Below are 18,150 nucleotides of genomic sequence, written 5' to 3'. Positions count from 1 at the left end.
AACTTTCTGCTTGCTTGAACATGGTCACCTGGGTATGGATGTACAAGGACAAAAAAAGGTTGATCAACTCTGTTTGTCTTTGAGCCAGTGATACCTGGGGTTGTAAAATTGAGTTCCACGAGCAGTAATCTGTCAACTGTCCCCACAACATACATTTTTTAAGCCTGTGTCTGCATTTTCTTTTATAATGAAGGGGTCGGTTGTCCTGGAAAAAGAAATGTAGTAAGGCACAGAGGTTATGTGTTACAAATGCCAGTAGTGGCCACTTTGTGATGCAGTCACCAAGGTTCTTTTACATACCTGCTCATGGCCTTGGCTAAGTCACCTTAAACATGTATAAATATGAAAGTATGAATAGACAGTAATATTTCAAAGGGCTTTTTTTTTTTTGCCTTGAAGGCATTATGTTATGAAATGGAAGGACGTTTTTGTTGTTTTTAAGAGTACTCTGGAGTCTTCTCTGGTTTATATAATGAGCACATGGGCTTTTCTCTCTGATTTCGTGAAGCATCTGAACCCACCCCCCCCACCCCAAAATCAGTAATTCCGTATAGAAGTATATTTTCATTATTATTCCCACCTTTGAATTTTTAAAATGGGAACTGTAGATTACATGGTTGGTAGATATACCTATAATGAATTTAACGTGGTACCGTTATTCCTTTCTACCACATTGGAAATATGTGTGATGCTTTTTGGAAAATTGATAACCGTTTAGTCTGATGAGTGACTAGCTTGCCTTTTATCTGTCTTAATTCTATCATGAGATCCCGGCTGTCAAATAGCAGCATCCTCCTGTAGATAGTACACACTGAAGTAACAGTTTAACCTCACGAACAAGGTGTAGCATTGATGGAGGAGAGTGATTCGACTGCCTCTCTGTAGATCAGATGAGGATGTTCTTAAACGTAATTATCACAGTCAAATTTGACCCCGAAGTATGCCTGTTGTCAGTGAGTTGCTGTTTTATTTACCATTTCCCCCTGTGAGTGATGAAACGCATTTGCCAGCCCACTGGAATAAAAGGAAAGTGGAATAACATTAATGTACTCTTAGGTGTAACAAGTGTAACAAGACATTTGCCTTTGTCTTTATTGGCTGGATAAACAGCTTGCTGTTCAAAGAACTTCAAAGTTCCACTTTTCTTGGAGGGAAAGTGTTAACGCAGTTGTTCGAAACCGTGTTCTTCCATTTTTTTCACCTCCCATGCAGCTGACCCAGAAATCAATTAGTTTGAGTTGAAAAATAGGCGGCTTGTTCTTTTCATGTGTATTTACTCCCCGGAAAATAAAAATAGGTGTTGACTTGTGTGGCTTTCTATCAATATGCTATCATCCACAGACAAGCCCATTCACTCTTGTTTCCATTGAGTAAACAGTGGTCGGAGGGTCAGCCATATTCACAGGTAATTGTTGGTGTGCGGACATCAGTGGCAGGCCTGTTAGCTACAAACACATCCCACATGTCACTTCGGAAGGTGTTTGAAAATAATAGCCCAGATGCAGCAGAACCGGACGCGGGATTGTGTAGTGACCTTTCCCTTTGTTTAATTTGCCTCCGAGGCTTAATTTCAGGGGACAAGTAATAATTGAATATGCCTAATAACTAAATGCTCATTTGGGACAAAATCCATCAAAATATAATTGGCATTTGATTTTTATGAAGGGAGAAGAAAACCGAGTTGGCTGTCGAGGATGCGTTCTAAGAATATCTGACCACTTAATGTATCATTGGAAGCCTCCTTTTATAATATATATTAATTGCAAATACTTGAGCATTTGAACATTTTCGTGGAGAACCGTTAGGAGAGACCAACTGTTTTTGTTAACGCTCCTCTCAGAAAGGCGGGGAAGGTTATTGGTCTGCTGTGCAATAATTTACTCCTCTTTGATATGCAAACGATCCACGGTGAATATAAAAAAATCCTATCAGACTCATTTCACAGTTCTTAACCACTCGGATTCTCTGGAGTCCATTGCCTCATTAGACCAGTGCTCTCCAATGCTAGCATAATTAAAATCTTTAACAGTTTAGCAAAGTAAAGATGTTTGGCTGATCACGTTGAGATGATTATCTATCCATTGTATTCTAAATGACAAAAATAAATTAAATTTAGACCTTGGCATTTTTTATTATGTGTTTCAAATGAATATAATGCACACAGCCTTCTTTTTTAATTCAATACCTTAGGTTTGGTAAGAAACACGCCTGTTTCGGGTGCTTCTATATAGTCAGAAAATGGCAGGCTTTCTAGGATAGCTGTGTTACAGTTGATTGAAACAATGAACTGCAGTCCAGACATCCAGTTCTAATGTGGAATTGCCTTATGCTGTACAGGGTTTACGATTTCCTTTCGCTGTCCTTTAGAAGGAACTGCTGTTTTTTGTTTGTTGGTGTCGTGAGCTACCATGTAGAATCTTTTTCTTCTCTGCCTGTATGCGCTAGCATATGCGTTGAGGTGGGATTTGGAAATCATGGGCTGTAGAGGCATGCCTCTAAATAAAAATGATGAGGCCATGATAGCGAGATCGACGTACTGATTCTGTCTCCTCTTGGGGAAGATACAGGTTGACACTTACTCCTCAAGACCCAGGTCCATTTTGACCCCCTTAGGACACGAGAGAACTTTATTACTCCAAGTTTATTTTATGTTTGCATTTTATTCTGCAATGGTTCATTAGCATTGAGCTAAGAAATGACAGTAATAATAGTGTTACTTGTTAAAAAAAAAAGTTACACAGTTTTTCAGTAGACACATCCATCAATTAAGCATGTGGTACTAGAAACCAAAATTAATGAGGAAGATAGGTGTGTTAATGAAATAATCATAGTATAATCAATTTGAATGTTAAAAGTTGAAAAGCATTTCAGGAAGACGATATGAATTCATAATTTATGTCTAAAAGTGATTAATAAAAACTATATTTAATAACAAAGCTATTTGTCATCATTTAAGACTTAAGCACAAAAATTATTCATTTTGTGGTTCCTGTTGTCATCATAGTAGAGTTGAACGAATTTATTTTGAGCCCCTTCTTTGTGTCTAAAAATACAACATCTATCTCCTTTTCAAAAATCTAGAAACAACAGTTTGGATGGAAGCATACCGTCTCTGCAAAGTAACTGTGTTTGGAATCCTTTCCACAGAGGTCTTCTATGTGTGACGAGGGCACTTCACCTCGGCTGTTCAGTGGGGGGACACGGTTGTTGCTGACTGTACTTGCCTTACTTGGGAGGGGGGAAAACGCACGCACCAAAAAAAAAAAAAGAAAAAAAAAAAACCCCTAACACTAGGCTTTGTTTACTGACTCTTTGATTTAATTACTGTTTGAAGAGGACGGAATTAGCTGTTAATTGATTTAATTATCCAATTTGTTTGTTTCAGGCATGATTCCAACTGAACTGCAACAGCTCTGGAAAGAAGTGACAAGTGCTCATAGTGCAGAAGAAACCGCAGGCAGCAATCACAGCAGTTTGGATCTGACCACGACATGTGTCTCCTCCTCTGCACCTTCCAAGACCTCCTTAATAATGAACCCACATGCCTCTACCAACGGACAGCTCTCAGTCCACACCCCCAAAAGGGAAAGGTAGGAATGAGCCGCTGAGCTGTGTCCAGAACGGTCTCTGCCACGGGCGGGGTGGGTGGCCTTGTTCAGCCATATCTCAGCGATCCCTAATTGGATCCATGTGACTTGAATGTGCCTATAATTACTTTAAGAATGTGTTCAATATGGTTTGGGTGTGAAGCATCTAATTATTTTCACCTTTTCAACATGGAATTAGCGCTTATATAGGTCTACCCTTAAGCTTAAGAACCCAGGCAGGGTTAGTTTTTCCCTGCATGGGTTGGATTTCAAGGGTCCAGGCTTATTCTTTGGGCCAAGGGCTCACCCCACGCAAGCTGAACTCCTGGGCTCGAAACACCTTCTAAGGGAGTAGCAGAGTCTGGTACTAGCAATTGTGAGTCACAGGTCAAGAAAAGGTAGCATTTAGTCGCTCTGTACTGCCCTCCTTGAAGGCCTTTTTCATGGTGAATGCTCAGCGAAGGTTTGAAGGATGGAGAGCTGGAAGGGGTCTGTGTATATGCACACACAATCCGTGTATATCCACACAAATTAAAAAAAGAATAAAGTCTTCCCTTCCAAAGAGGACTGCAGTGCTGTCTCAGTTGCTCTATTCCCGTTAGGAAGTGAAGACTTTATATTTTGCAGTTGCCCTCAGCTTCACTCGAATGTTAGCCGACGCCACGTTTGTTTGAGATAGCCAGAATACATCATGGGAGCAGAAGAGGTCTAAGAAAATGAAGCTGTTAATTCATGCTACTGGATCTCAGCACCCAAAAGCATTAATACTACTGTTGAATGCTTTTCAGAAGTGGAATATATATAATGCTCCTAAAATTAAAAAGATTTATTTTCAGTGTACTATTTTTAAACCGTTTCCCATCTATTTCGTATGCCCAGCTTCTCCACACAGAAGAAAAGAGACTTTCAAAGTAATGTGTGATAGTAAATGTCACTTCCAGCAGTAAAAACAAATTCTGTATTTTGTTTTTTTTTAATAAAAATGACTCAGTGAAAGTTTTTTTAATTATATTTTTCACTTGAGCAATTACAAATATAATTTCATATATTTCGTGAAATATTGAGCATTAAGAAGCCCACGGGTTTAATTAGATTTGTATCTCTCTACCAGCAACATTTTATCCGTTTTGAGATCAGTAATCACAGAAACTGCTATGTGAATATTTGTGCCTGTGTGTGCGTGTGTCCCGTTCAAGCTTAAAAACGTGAGAGGGTCTGAGAGATGGAGATAATCTGTTTTAACCGAAACTTGCTACGATCCCTTTAAGATCACTTGGGAGTTTCTGTGGCAGACATAGGGGAAGTAAAAGGTGTTTTAAATGACTGTTTGGGACAATTTGAAGGATGGAATGGTGGACTATAAGAATCTGTGTGGAGCCATTGGGCCACATGTGGCTTCTGTTGTTTCCAGTGAGGATAGATTTGTATGTCCGGAGGCCAGTCTTAGCTCTTGCTTTATTATCTCTTACGGTGTCTTTGTACTTAAAAAACAAACAAAAAAACCCTCAACATTAAATAGCTTTCAAAGAAAGGTTCCAGGCTGTCGTCCCCTGCTGTACTTGCTTTTGGTGTGTGAGGCTGATGATGCCCATTTACTGCAGAGTGATCGAATTACATCTTCATCCGTAGGCAGAACGGGCCATCCACTAAAAAAATGCCGACTGATGCACTTAAGGTATTTGTTGCAATCTTGTCGGCCATGTGGAGCCTGCACGGATTTCCTGTGACACAGAAAACTCTTCTTGTTTAGATGCACTGTGCTCAGTTTCATTCTGAAAGGTTCTGTATCTGCAGTCAGGTGATAGATTAGCAATGAGGCAGGTGGGAGAAGAATAGCCCTTTTCAAACATTTTAAGGTGTATTTGAAAGTAAATGGATCTGATGGGCAGTCTAATTCCAGGAGAGTAAGTTTGTTGGAATATTTCGTTTTTTATGGTCCTTCCTTGGCTGCACAACGGTTAGGCTTAATCTTCATTATGCTACCTGGCCAAAATTAGAATATGGATCGGAAAAGAACTTGGGTTCTCCTGAGCCTTAATCTGGCTGTAAAATCAGGCTGAATTTCCCAGTTATACATGTAAAGAGGAGACAACTAGGACATTATATGCCACTCCTTAATATCTGATCTCTCAGTTTATATCATAGGGTAGGTTCCTAGTTGTGGCTGAATTAAAAGAAAATTCTAGTGACCCTATCTTAGCCGAATGTAGTGAACAAGACAAATGGGTACCTTAGGTTAGAGATAATTCAAAAGTTACAGACTTGCAGAATCGATCATTAAAAATTCAATTATTAGTTAGCCAGCTTTGTGTACGTACAGGTGCTTTTAATGAGGTTTTATCTGGTTTTACCTTACGATTGTTGTTTAAATCAGGAATGTGGTATCCTGTTCAGTGGAAAATGGTAAAAAAAAAAAAAAAAAAAGCCATCAGTATAAAAATACGTTTTCACCTGTGCGCTGCCCAGAGGTTTCTCGCAGGGGTCCCTTGGAGAATTGTCACCCCTTCCTTGGCAGTGCATGTGTGAAACACGTAACTTTGTGGGCTCTCCGTTGACATCGGCGTGGCATCCTTTCCCCCTCTCTGTCCTCCTGGAGCAGTGTCTGAACAAGCAGAAGCCTCTGTCGCACTGAATAATAATCTAGCCCTTCAAACTCCCATCTCAGGTGAACAGCTTAGGAATTCCTCCTGCAAGGATTCAGGAATGCCCTGTGTGAAAATGGGTTGGAAAAAGGCAGCATCCTAGGGGTTTTTGTTTTTTGAAGGAGTCACCTGTCTGACAGTCTCACCGAGGTCACATATTTCTGTGTCATTTGGAAACCGCCTCGCCCTCCCCCCCCCTCCCCCCCCCCCCCCCCCCCCCCCCCCCCCCCCCCGCTCTTGCCCCCATGCGTTTTGCGGGCTCCTGTGAGCAGCCGCTGTAGCAGCAGCTCTGGGGTCTGGTGAGCTGCAATCTGTTAAGGAGATAAATAATGTGCTTGGCACGACACTCCTACTCTCCTCTTTAATTTGTCTTACACAAGGAAAATTATAATTAAATCATTCAGGGTAAACCCTTGAGTGCAGAGAAGGGAAAAAACACACTTTGGGAAAGATTGCCAATAGAAACCCACTTCCCTGTTGCGCAGGGTAGAGACATTTATCAATATTCAGCACTATTACGAGAGGAGCGGCCCATGTGATTTGTGAGGCGGATGCCAACGCTCAAATCAAGGCTTGTTAAGATCCTGTCCCTGCGCAATCACGGACATTCAGCATCATTAGAATTCAGTACTGGCGCCGTGCTTCGTGCTTTGATTTTCTCCCAGCGATTTAATAATGTTTATTGTGCTGATTATATATACATTCATTGGTGCAATAAACATACCTCGGTTGCCAGCGCCTGGGAGAAGCGTGGCGAAGGTGAAGTTCAGCGGGCAGGAGCTAGAGGTAGCTGAAGAGGAAGCAGGCACGTTCGCCTCTCTCACTGCCATTTTATTCCCGCGGACCAGGGAGCCGTGACGTCTTAGACGAAGAGATGAAACTCAGACCTGGGATACCTGTGAGCATGAAGCTGTGATGTTGTTTCCTTGACTTGCCTGACTGTCTTGCTTTAGGAAATTCCAAGTTTTGGTGTGGGTAAACAAAACCAACGGAATGCAAATGAAACATTTATTAAAATGCTAAATTTAGTAAAGCCCTTTGAGCTTCTTGGATCAAAGCAGCTATGTAAATACAAATAGCAATTACTACTTAAGTAATTGCCTGAATTAAAATTCTAAATATCACATTATATTATGGTGCACTAGGGAAAGGAAAGTGAACTCACATTTAATCAGTTCTTTCTCTGTCCCGAGCACTGGCTAAACTCTTGTGTTTGGAGTGATGTCTCATTTTATCCTCGAGACTGCTGGGAAGCAGTCGGGAGTATTAGACCCATTTCACAGACAAGGAAATTGAATCATGGAGACTAAATAACTGACAGAGAGTCACAGAACTGGTTTGTGGCCTATCCAAGATCTAAATTCAAGCCCGTCTCTTACTAAACAGCACTTGAGGTTTTCATTCAGCCCAGAAGTGAATATTTAATTACGATAAGAATGACGCTCCTAAAATAAAGTTTAAATTTAATTTAAAGCCAACAAAACGTATGCTGACTTCACCTACTGTGTGCCTATCAGCACATTTTATAGGAAAATAGCAGAGTTTGCTCTTTTAAGGCAGTACTGGCATTTACTGGGCCTTTCCTAAGGCAGGGGGCGGGTAGGATTTGTAAAATATAAACCACTCACAAGGTGAAACAGCACAGAGGGAGCAAAAAGGAACCCCATGCTGGATTTGCACACAAACGCCAAGCAAGCCTCCCTCCCTCTGAAACTGTCCCGCCTTTGCTCCTGGCCTCGTGAATCTCGCGTTTCCGCATCGAACACCTCATACGTTCTTTATCCTATTTCCCTCGTCCTCTGCAGTCTGCATTAGAAATATTCCAATTTTCTGACCCTTCCCAGCTTTTTGCTTTCAGTTCAGCCGCCGCTAGCTAACTTGAGCGTCGCTGAGAGTCACAGCTGCTCTAGATGTTAGCGTCGAGGCTTCCTTAAGCACCTGGGGGAAAAGGTTTCTTTCACCTTTGGCAAGACCATGGTTGTGCAGTCTCTTCTCTCTCTGCGGCTGTCCCATTGTGCTCAGGATCCGGTGGCCCAAGTTGGGCCCCTTCCCTAACCTGCCCTCTGCCCAGTCCCTGTGTTCCTCCTTCCTTCTCCTCGTGTGTTGACACAGCCCCTTGTATTCCAGTTGCTTGCATTTCCCACTTTTCCACACTCCACAGTGGGCAGCTGCCTTCAAATAACCCCTAAAGGTTTTTGCTTGGCTAGTGCACTTTCAGACACAGTCTCTGTTTCTGATTTGTGGCCTCTTGACATACTGCCATGTGTTTGACTACACGAACAATAACATTTGTGTTTCCCGCCCCACTCTTTTCAAAAGGCAAGGAATTCAAACGTGGACAGGCCTGGCATTTCATTTTTCTTTCTTTCTATTTTTTTTTTTTTTTTTTTTGGAACTAAATTCTCTGTTGATGAATTGGTATTGGTGTTCTTGGTTTACTTGCTAAAATTCTAGAAGTTTGTTTGTAGAACTGTTCCACTTATACACGCCTTTATCTGTTACATGTTTTCATACTCATGTTGCCGGACTATTGAGCCAGAAATGTAAGCAGTCAGCTCTAGGTCACATTACTCTGAACAGCTCTTCCTCATTTCAACTGTTGTTGTTTTCTTTTTGAAAACCAGATGATTTCTTCTCGGTTTCTTTTGATTTGAGGCATTTGAACCAACGAGCTACCCCAAATCTTTATCTTCCGTTAGAGCATTCCGGAGAGCATTCTCCCGTCAGACCGTCCCCGATTGTCTTCAAAATCATTACTGCTCCTTTCTGCCATTATGTGCTGGGGCAGCTGATCTGTAATAGAAGTCAGCCACTTACGGCCTTCCAGCCACATCTGGCCCGGTGCTCATTTTGCAAAATAAAGTTTTATTGGAACACAGCAATGGTAACTCATTGACACATTGTCTGTGGCTGCTTTCATGCTACAGTGGCTGGTGGGAGCAGTTGCAGCAGAAACATGGCCCGTAGTGACTAAAATGTTTACTGTCTGGCCATTTACAGAAAGTAATTTGCAAACTCCTGATTTTAGCTCTAAGCAAAGTGTTTCTAAGATTTCCTGATGATATTTTCACAGGTATTTTCAAAAATACACAGCTTCCTAGGCCTCTCTCCTGAAGAATTGGATTATACCCGTCTGCGATGGAGTCAGGAATTGGTATTGGTCACACATACCCTATGTTCTTGCTACTCAGTGGCCGCCGGCCAGCAACTTTGGCATTACCTGGGAGGAGCATGTTAGAAGTTCAGGGTCTTCGGTCCCACCCCAAACCCACTGAATCAGAGTCTTTGCTTTAACCGGATCCCCAGGGCTTGCTCAAATTTGAGCAGCAGTGCCAGTGGCCATGTTCACTTCACCTGGGTTTGGGCGCTGTTGGAAAGGGCAGAGTTTCCCCCCCCCCCTAAAATTGGATTAACATCCCAGACGTATGCAGCCCACAAAGCTAGTGATTTGCCATTCTTGTGTGAACCTAGACATCAGCGGTAGAATTGCCGGAAGGAATCGCTAGCTGGTATGGAATGGTGATGATAACGCAGCTGCTGTTTACTGAACTATTGGTTAGTGCTGGACACATGCTTCAAGGATTCCACGTAAGCCCCGATATTGATCTTCCCATTTAATCCTGACGGTAACTCTGTGGGGTCCTGTCTTCTTTGTACGATGACATTTGAGGGCTCAGAACACTCGTGTAGCTTGTACCAGCAACACAGTTAGTTGGGGTACCAGGCAGGGACTGGAACAAGGGTCTCTCCAACCCTCAAGTCCTTGCACTGACCGTCATAGTGGAGTCGTTCTCAAGTAGGCTGTTGATCAGCACCACCTTGGCTTCATCCCAGACTCTGGGGTTACGGTCCTGATGAGGCAAAGCTCCAAGATCAGGATGAGGCCATAGCTTTGAGGGGTGAGAGCCTGGGGCCAGATGTATCTGTTCAGCCATAATTTGGGAGAAGCTCCAAAGGGTCTCAGAGAGCAGCTCTCCTCCCTTGCATCATCTTTTTGCAGGGAGGCAGATCGGGTGACTTGAGGCAGAGAATGTGAAGAGCAGGCTGGGCATGGCCTGTTGAGTGTCGTGAGGGACGTGAGTGAGAAGTACATGTCGCCAGTCGCCGAGGCCTGAAATACAGGTGCTTCTTAGCCCCAAAGCAGACTGGCGGGAGCGACACCTGTCCCGTGTCTGTGTGGGCAGTAGACTGTGTAGGGCAAAATCATTTGTGTTTATATCAGGAAGAAACAGCCAGGTCCAATCAACATTTTGTACCACAGACGTGCTGCTGGGTGTTTTGTGACCATCATGCCTAGAAGAGCTGCAGTCCGTTTTTGTGTCATGCTTAAACCCTGTTGCTCCTGGGTCTTAGAGGCAGGGAAGAAAGGTTCCGTCACGGCAGGGTGGCATGGTGTCGTCTCTTGTCATTCATACATAGGATGGGGGGAGGGAGATGATCTTTACAATATTGGCATGCTATGAGGGATAGGTTTATGGATTTTCTTGACTGTTCACTTTGTGTGGTGATTAAAAAAAAAAAAACTCAGCCATTATTCTCTAACAGCTGTTGTATCTTATCTCAATAAAGTGGCTTTTACCATAACACACCATCATTAGACTCTATAAATCTTTTTCTATTTATTGTGTTTAAACGATACATGCTTTCCAATAAAATGACATCATCGCTCTAGAGAGATACATTCATTGGATAAGTTTCTCTTAAATTGGGTTGATTTTAATGTTTTTTCTTGGGATGTTATATAATATGCATCTTACCCATGGGCTATTTCATGTCTAATGTGCCCAGTTTCTCCCGCAAAACTATATTTGAGCCCCCGTTTTTCTCTCGTCATGTAGGATAGATACTCTTTTCTGTCGAGTTGGTCCTGCTAATAGGGTTTTTTCTGCCAGATCCCTTTGCTGGCACCCGCCCATTTTGCAGGTGTTTACACTTGTGTGGAAGGGACACAGGCCCCTCCCAAACACACATTAGCTTTCTTAACATTTCTCTTACACTAAGAATGTGAAGGAAAGCATATGGCAGAACAGCGAAGACCAATTTGGAGGGAACCCTGACAGCATTTTCCCTTGTACCTTAAGAGGATCTTGTTGAAATGCACACGTAAGAACTCAAATTACAGAACAATTTCCTTTGGTGGACACGGGATCCATCCAGAAGTGGAAAGGGAAGCCATGGGTCTACAGAAAGCCATGTGGTTTGGGAAAGTCCTTAGCGTTCTTCTCTTCTCACTTAAATGATGAGTAGCACTCTCTTGTTTTTAAGCCAGTAATGGGGCCACATGAGGGGGGACCTGCACAGGAGGCTTAAATGAAAGTCACGTTCTTTTTCTTAAATTTTTTTTTTTCAACGTTTATTTATTTTTGGGACAGAGAGAGACAGAGCATGAACGGGGGAGGGGCAGAGAGAGAGGGAGGCACAGAATCGGAGACAGGCTCCAGGCTCCGAGCCATCAGCCCAGAGCCTGACGCGGGGCTCGAACTCCCAGACCGCGAGATTGTGACCTGGCTGAAGTCGGACGCTTAACCGACTGCGCCACCCAAGCGCCCCTGTCACGTTCTTTTTCGAGATTTCCAAAGCTGCCTGTTTGGCACTGGCTTCACCCCGTAGCCTGGCTCTGAAGCTGTCTCCGAGGGAGCCGCCACCGTGCTGACGGGCTCACTTGGGCAATGCAAATGAGCGTGTTACATATGTACAGCAGTCCTGAGGTTCTTTATTCCACCCCCCTTTGTAATCAGTCAAGGCCTAACTATATTATAAAGTATATTCTCCTCATTAAAACAATAGTGGAAGCTCACAAAGGGAAATTGTTAATATGTGTTCCAGCTTGTCATTTCTGCCTGTGTGAATAAAGAAGATAACCGTTCCTTTGGGAAACTATTTCGGGAATTGAGCAACAGATATGCTAGCCAGAGAATTCTCTTAACTGTAATTCTTCTTTTTGTTTGTACTCAAAAATAACATCCTGATGGGCTCCTCGGTGCCTCTGCACATACAGAGCACAATTGCCACAGCCCAGGTGGTGTTAATATGGGACAATCCCCCGGGCACATGTCGCCAAGAGTTGTACAGCTTGTTCAGTGTCTTCGTCCATATGGCAGTCTGTACCATTCACAGGAAGGCGTCGGGGCTGTGCCTGGTGGGTACTGTGGTCAATGTAGTGTGAAGAGAAGGCTTCCACTCACAGCAGCCTCTGTGGTACAGTTTGTCTTACGGTAGATCTGAGCTATAACATGCTTACACACACACACACACACACACACACACACACACACACACACACACACTCAACTAAGGGACTCCAGAAGAGCTTTGCTGGTTTCCTTCCCTCTCCTCTTCTTCCGTCCCCCACACCTCCCCCGCCTTCGTTTTCCAAAATGAAACAAACGGTTAACTGAGCAGGTATAATTCAGGTGCATGAAACATACCTGGATTACAGAAAGTCCATGAAAACACACACACACACACATTTTTCTAGGTGGTTGTTCATGGATAACTCAATTTAAAGAATACTTGCCTGTACTAGAATTCTTCTGTACACTCTGTGGCTCTTGTTCCTTTTTTGCATTGTAAGTTGCAAAGCCTGTTTTCATGGTACAGTTTGGGCCAGTGGTTTTGGTTTTTCCATCTTAGAATGAAAAGGGGAAAAGGAAAAGAAAATCATGACTGGGCTCAGAAACCTGAGAGTAAAACATTCCCTGGAGGTGTTAGAACTGAAAAGGGAGAACCAAGGCAACAGAGGTTTCCCAGTGAAGAAGGTGAAAATAGGAACCGCTTTAGGAGGCACTTTGGGAAATTTACCAGAAGGCAAAGCCTTCCCATTTATATACCTAAATGCTGTTCCGCTTTTGTGTAACTATTTGTATTCTTGTTTGGTAAACAAACAGACCCCATAGCAACTGTAGCTGATGATATTTATACTACCTGTAAGACTTCCCTAAACAAACAGACATACTTTTATGACCTTCAAATTTCATTCCTTTTATAGTCAAGGAAATCGGACTAATGCCAGGTTGGTTGGTTGATCTTTTCTTTTCTTTCTTTCTTTCTTTCTTTCTTTCTTTCTTTCTTTCTTTCTTTCTTTCTGATTCCTTTCCTTACCTTTCTTTCCTTCTTTCTTTCCTTCCTTTTTTTTCTTTCTGCCCCCCTCTCTCCCTCTCCCTCTCCCTCCTGCCTTCTTTATTTCTGTTTCTTCCTTTCCTTTCCTTAACCTTTCCTTACCTTTCTTTCATTCCTTCCTTCCTTTCTTTCTTTTTCTCTCCCTCCCTCCCTCCCTTCCTCCTTCCCTCCCTCTCCCTCTCCCTTTCCCCTTCCTCTCTCTCTCCCTTCCTTCTTTCCTTCCTTCTTTTTTTATACTTTGAAGTCCATTTTTGAAGGATTTTTCCTATGTATTTCATATCTTGGCTGTGAATGTTGAGTTTGAAGGTGTATTATGACAGAAGGAAAGAAAAACCTGAAGTGTTTGTGTAAATGATACGGTATTTGCTTTCAAGAGGGACCATTGAGTCATCTGGTGGAATTTTAGGTTATATATCAGAAAGGCTAAAACTCCACCGAAAGTATTACTATAGACCTTAGATTTGGACAGGCATCTCTGGCTATGTCTCTACCTTTTATATCTAAAATATTGATGGAAACATTCTTGTACGTATGAGCCCCTATCTTCAACTTCCCTTTTTCCACATGAGTCATATTTATGACAAGAACAAGAAGTCTCGTGTTAAAGATCAGTGTGAGAAATAAATGGCAGTTTGCTTTATTTAGAAAAAAAAATTTGACACCAAGAGCTGGAATAATCCAGTGGTGTTTGAATAAATTAGAGGGATTGTACAGGCAAAAAGAAAAAGAAACTTAACAAGGAAAAATGGGAAGTTGTCCAGAGTTCAACAAAACTGGGTTCCTGAGTGGGTCAGAAGTCGCTGGACAGTACTGACGTGCATCCATTCATTCAGCAGAACTTACCAAACCCTCAGCACCTGCCAAGTGTCCTAGGCTGTAGGGCATGCAGCTGTGGGCTTGACGAAGTCTGTCCTCATGGAGCTGACAGTACAGCAGAAGTAGAACAAACAAATAATTACGTAATAAAAAGAAATAAATTCTGAAAAAAAAATAATAAAGCAAGGAAGAGAGAGGACTGGGTCTCGCAAACTTCTGTGAGGAAGTGACCCTTGAACAGATGGAGAGAAGTGACGGAACAGTCCTCAGGGCTTAGGACACAGCAGAAGCAGAGGCCTTGAGGCAGGGACAGAAAGAACATGTTTGGCTGGACCATGGCCCATACCTCATTTAGTGTGGGGGTGGCTGTGTTGTTTAGTAGTTATAGGTGTGGACTCTGAATCCGGACTGCCTGCATTCCACTACAGGCTGCCCGCTGAAGTGACTTAACCTCAGTGTGCCTCGGTTTGCCATCTGTGAAATGGGCATGTAGCAGGCTGTGACACATAGTAGGTGCTCAGTAAATATTGAGTACTGTTCATTATTGTCAGAGTGGTCTGTTCGTTCGAAACGCATCTATTGAGCATTTATTATATATTAACCATATAGGTTCAGGAAATTAAATAAAGGGCCACCACCTAGTTCTTCCCCTGAAGCAGCTCACAGCCTGATCACAGAGACATACAGGGAGAGAGTTACTTGCAACACAGTGTAAAAAATGCAGTGATACGAACATACACAAAATGTGACACTGTAGGATTTGTGTTTTTTTTTTAACGGTTATTTATTTTTGAGACAGAGAGAGACAGAGCATGAACGGGGGAGGGGCAGAGAAAGAGGGAGACACAGAATCGGGAGCAGGCTCCAGGCTCTGAGCCATCAGCCCAGAGCCCGAAGCGGGGCTCGAACCCACGGACCGCGAGATCATGACCTGAGCTGAGTCGGACGCTTAACCGACTGAGCCACCCAGGCGCCCCAAGTAGGATTTGTTTTAAATGAGCACTAGAGGAATATCACACTGGATGTATTTCCACCCTCACCCCCACATAGGTAGCAGGTGAGATTTTTGAATACAGTGAGCTCCAGGAAGGAAGGTTCCCTGTCTCTCTTGTTGATCACTAACCTCCTGATCATCCAGCATAGCCAGCCTGGTATAAGAGGTGCGAAATTTCATTGCAGAGAGACTAGATAAAATCCACAGAAGAAGGTGAACGAATAGAATGTTAAAGATTAAGAACCCGTTAGGTGTAGTTATATATTTGCTACCCTTTGGCCACAGATTGTACGAGAACCTGGTTAGTCTTCTGGATCCTTACAGAGGATGCAAACAGGGAAGAAAATCTGGGTTTCTGTTAAGAGTGCTCCTCAACCCTGAGTGAACTTGCAGTAGAATCATTTGGAGGACTGGCTGACCTACAGGCTGCCAAACCTCAGTCCCAGTGCTTCTGATTCAGTTATTGGGGGGAGGGCCTAAGAATGTGCATCTCTGACAAGTTCCCAGGGGCCATACTTTGAGAACCGCTGCTCTCACACATCCACAGGCCGTGGCGTTCTTCCCCTGCTACTATTCAAAGTGACAGAAGTGACGGAGAGAAAGAGACAAGTTCTTAACACCGCAACCCAGTGTTAACTATTTTACAGAACAAAAATTCTCTTAAGATTTCCTCATGCTGGCCTTTTAAGTCATTTGTAAGCGTTCTTGTTTTTTTTTTTTTTTATGTCCAAAGATGATTTTTGTGCCTCAGCCATCTGCCTGCTCTCTCTCTCTCATAGCAGTTGAGCTCCTACCGATACTGTAAGGCCCACATCAGATATTACAGCATTTTATGTTCGATCCGTCTGTTCAATTCTCTTTCTCCCCAAATGGAAAATTGGGTACAGCTCTTTCAGAGAGGAAGAGAACTGGCAGTGACCTCCAAATGTATTTGATTATTCACTCCATCATTAATAAAAGTGTTGAGCATACGTCTACACTGTGTTTTTAATTTGTTACACACGTGTGTAGTATAGTACCTGTAATATAAAAAAATAGAGGCTAAGGGTGAGAAATAGGCACCCATATACACACATGTATATTCTTAGAAAAGTCCTACTGTTGCTTTAACACATGCTTACAGAAACTATAATATTACCTTACTGCTCCCCACCGGGTCTTCTTATGAATCCCAGTTTGAGACTCTGATCTAGGAACCCAAGGTGATGTTTATCACAAAATCAGGGTTTGCTTAAAACCTGCCAAAATAAAGATAGGGAAGAGTTTAATCCGGCGAACGTTAATGAAGCGCCTTGTCCTACAGAGAAATAATGGTAATTACATAAAGTAGGGGATAGATCTAAGGAAACCTAAATGCAAGTGCCTAATGGTTTTCAGCCAATTTGTATCTGTACGTTGCTTGTGCCCTTGTCTGCCGCTTACTCATCGGCCCTCACACTTTACGTACATGATTCTTCTGTGTCTTGAGTATAACTGTGCTGGCTTCCATAGACTGTTCCGGAGGAAGGACTAAGAAGAATTAGTGTTGAACTTTTATTTATGTTCTTTGGTTTTCTTGGGTAACTGTTGGTACCTCTAACATATGGACACGTTCCACATAGACCTTGTGAGTCACCAGTGCAAACACACTCGCATTGACATAATGAGAATGCCTGCCTAATGGTGTTAATAATTTTTGGATTAGTGGTCCCTATGTCTGTATTGACACAGTTGCTCACAGCCACTCTTTGGAAGGCATTCTGTTTTCTTAGCGAGATCCCAGTGTTAAGACTGCCAGTGGTAAACTCTCGTAAACTGAGGATGGCCCTTAGTGGTGTAAAAAACAAGAGGTAGACTCCTGCCTTCCCTTTCTTTTTTTCTCCCCTTTCTTTATTCCTCCATTCATCACCACGCACACGTACGCACTCTGCTCTTGTCATCTCCTGCTCGCTGTTTGTGACACTCAGGCTCTCATTCTCTGCTCCATTGTCCTGCTGGGGCGCATACTCCGGGCGTCTGAGAATCAAGATGGCGTGTTCTGCCCAGTGTCGCTGAAGGGAGAGACGGGGCAGATCGGTGATGTGGGTGGGGAGGAAGAGAAGTGTCCATCTCATGATCATGGCATCCCGCCCCAGGTTGGGTAAATCTGACCATTGACTTTTAAAGTGAGTAACCTAAGTCAGTAAAGTAGCGTAGTACCAAAAGGAATATGGTACCAAATGCCCAAAAATAAAAATCTAAAAAATACATCTGTCAAAGTAAGTAAGTAAAGCCAGTTACTAGTCCCATCTCCAGCCTGTCCATGAGATGCCCCTAGATCCCATGTTTTACAGCTTTAAGTCCTAGGAGCATTGGATGTAGTGCACTCCGTTGTGGTGGCCCTTGGGGGGTTTTGTCCGGTAAGTTCAGGATGACCCCGAGGCTCTTTCTTCTCCCTTGAAAATTCTAATTAAAAGTGTATCTTCAGAGACTTGCTACTCATTGTTAACTCGGGAAGATAATCCAGCTAGAGACTGAATCTCCTTGCAGAATAGGTCTTAAACTTTTGGTTTCCCAAACTTCAGTCATCTGAGTATGTGTCCCATTATCATGAGGTTAGCCATATCTATGTATCATTTCTATTATTCTCTTCAAATAAAGTCATTTTTTTAATTATAATTTTTTTTTTGAGAGAGAGTGTGCACAGGCGTTGGGGAAGGGACACAGAGAGAGAGAATCCTAAGCAGGCTCCAAGCTGACAGCACGGAGCCTGATGCGGGGCTTGATCTCACGAACCGAGATATCGTGACCTGAGCTGAAATCAAGAGTCAGACGCTTAACTGACTGAACCATCCAGCCTCCTGTCAAGTCATTTTTTAAAATTTAAGTCCAATAAGCCTCATCCTAAGAAATGATACCTATGAAATCAGAGGCTGGAGATACTAGATATGTTTTTAACTAATATAAATTAGAATAAATGTGCCAGTTTTTAAAAAAATACACATTCTGGTTTCATGTGATATTTTATGGGCCA

General features: G+C 42.8%; 1 protein-coding gene across 10 annotated transcripts in view; it reads left to right on the top strand.

Moving 5' to 3' along the window:
* FOXP1 (forkhead box P1) overlaps positions 1–18,150 on the top strand; it is a 509,316-nt gene that overhangs the window by 419,975 nt on the left and 71,191 nt on the right. For all 10 annotated transcript variants that reach the window (XM_045053185.1, XM_023249951.2, XM_023249952.2 and 7 more), the window contains one exon: positions 3,386–3,590. In XM_045053185.1, the coding sequence (XP_044909120.1) occupies positions 3,386–3,590 (205 nt within the window). The remainder of the gene's footprint in view (positions 1–3,385; positions 3,591–18,150) is intronic.

This window comes from Felis catus, chromosome A2 (genome assembly GCF_018350175.1).
Source record: "Felis catus isolate Fca126 chromosome A2, F.catus_Fca126_mat1.0, whole genome shotgun sequence".
NCBI lineage: Eukaryota > Metazoa > Chordata > Mammalia > Carnivora > Felidae > Felis > Felis catus.
The sequence above is the reverse complement of the archived record's forward strand: the minus strand, read 5'-3'. Positions and strand labels throughout refer to the sequence as shown.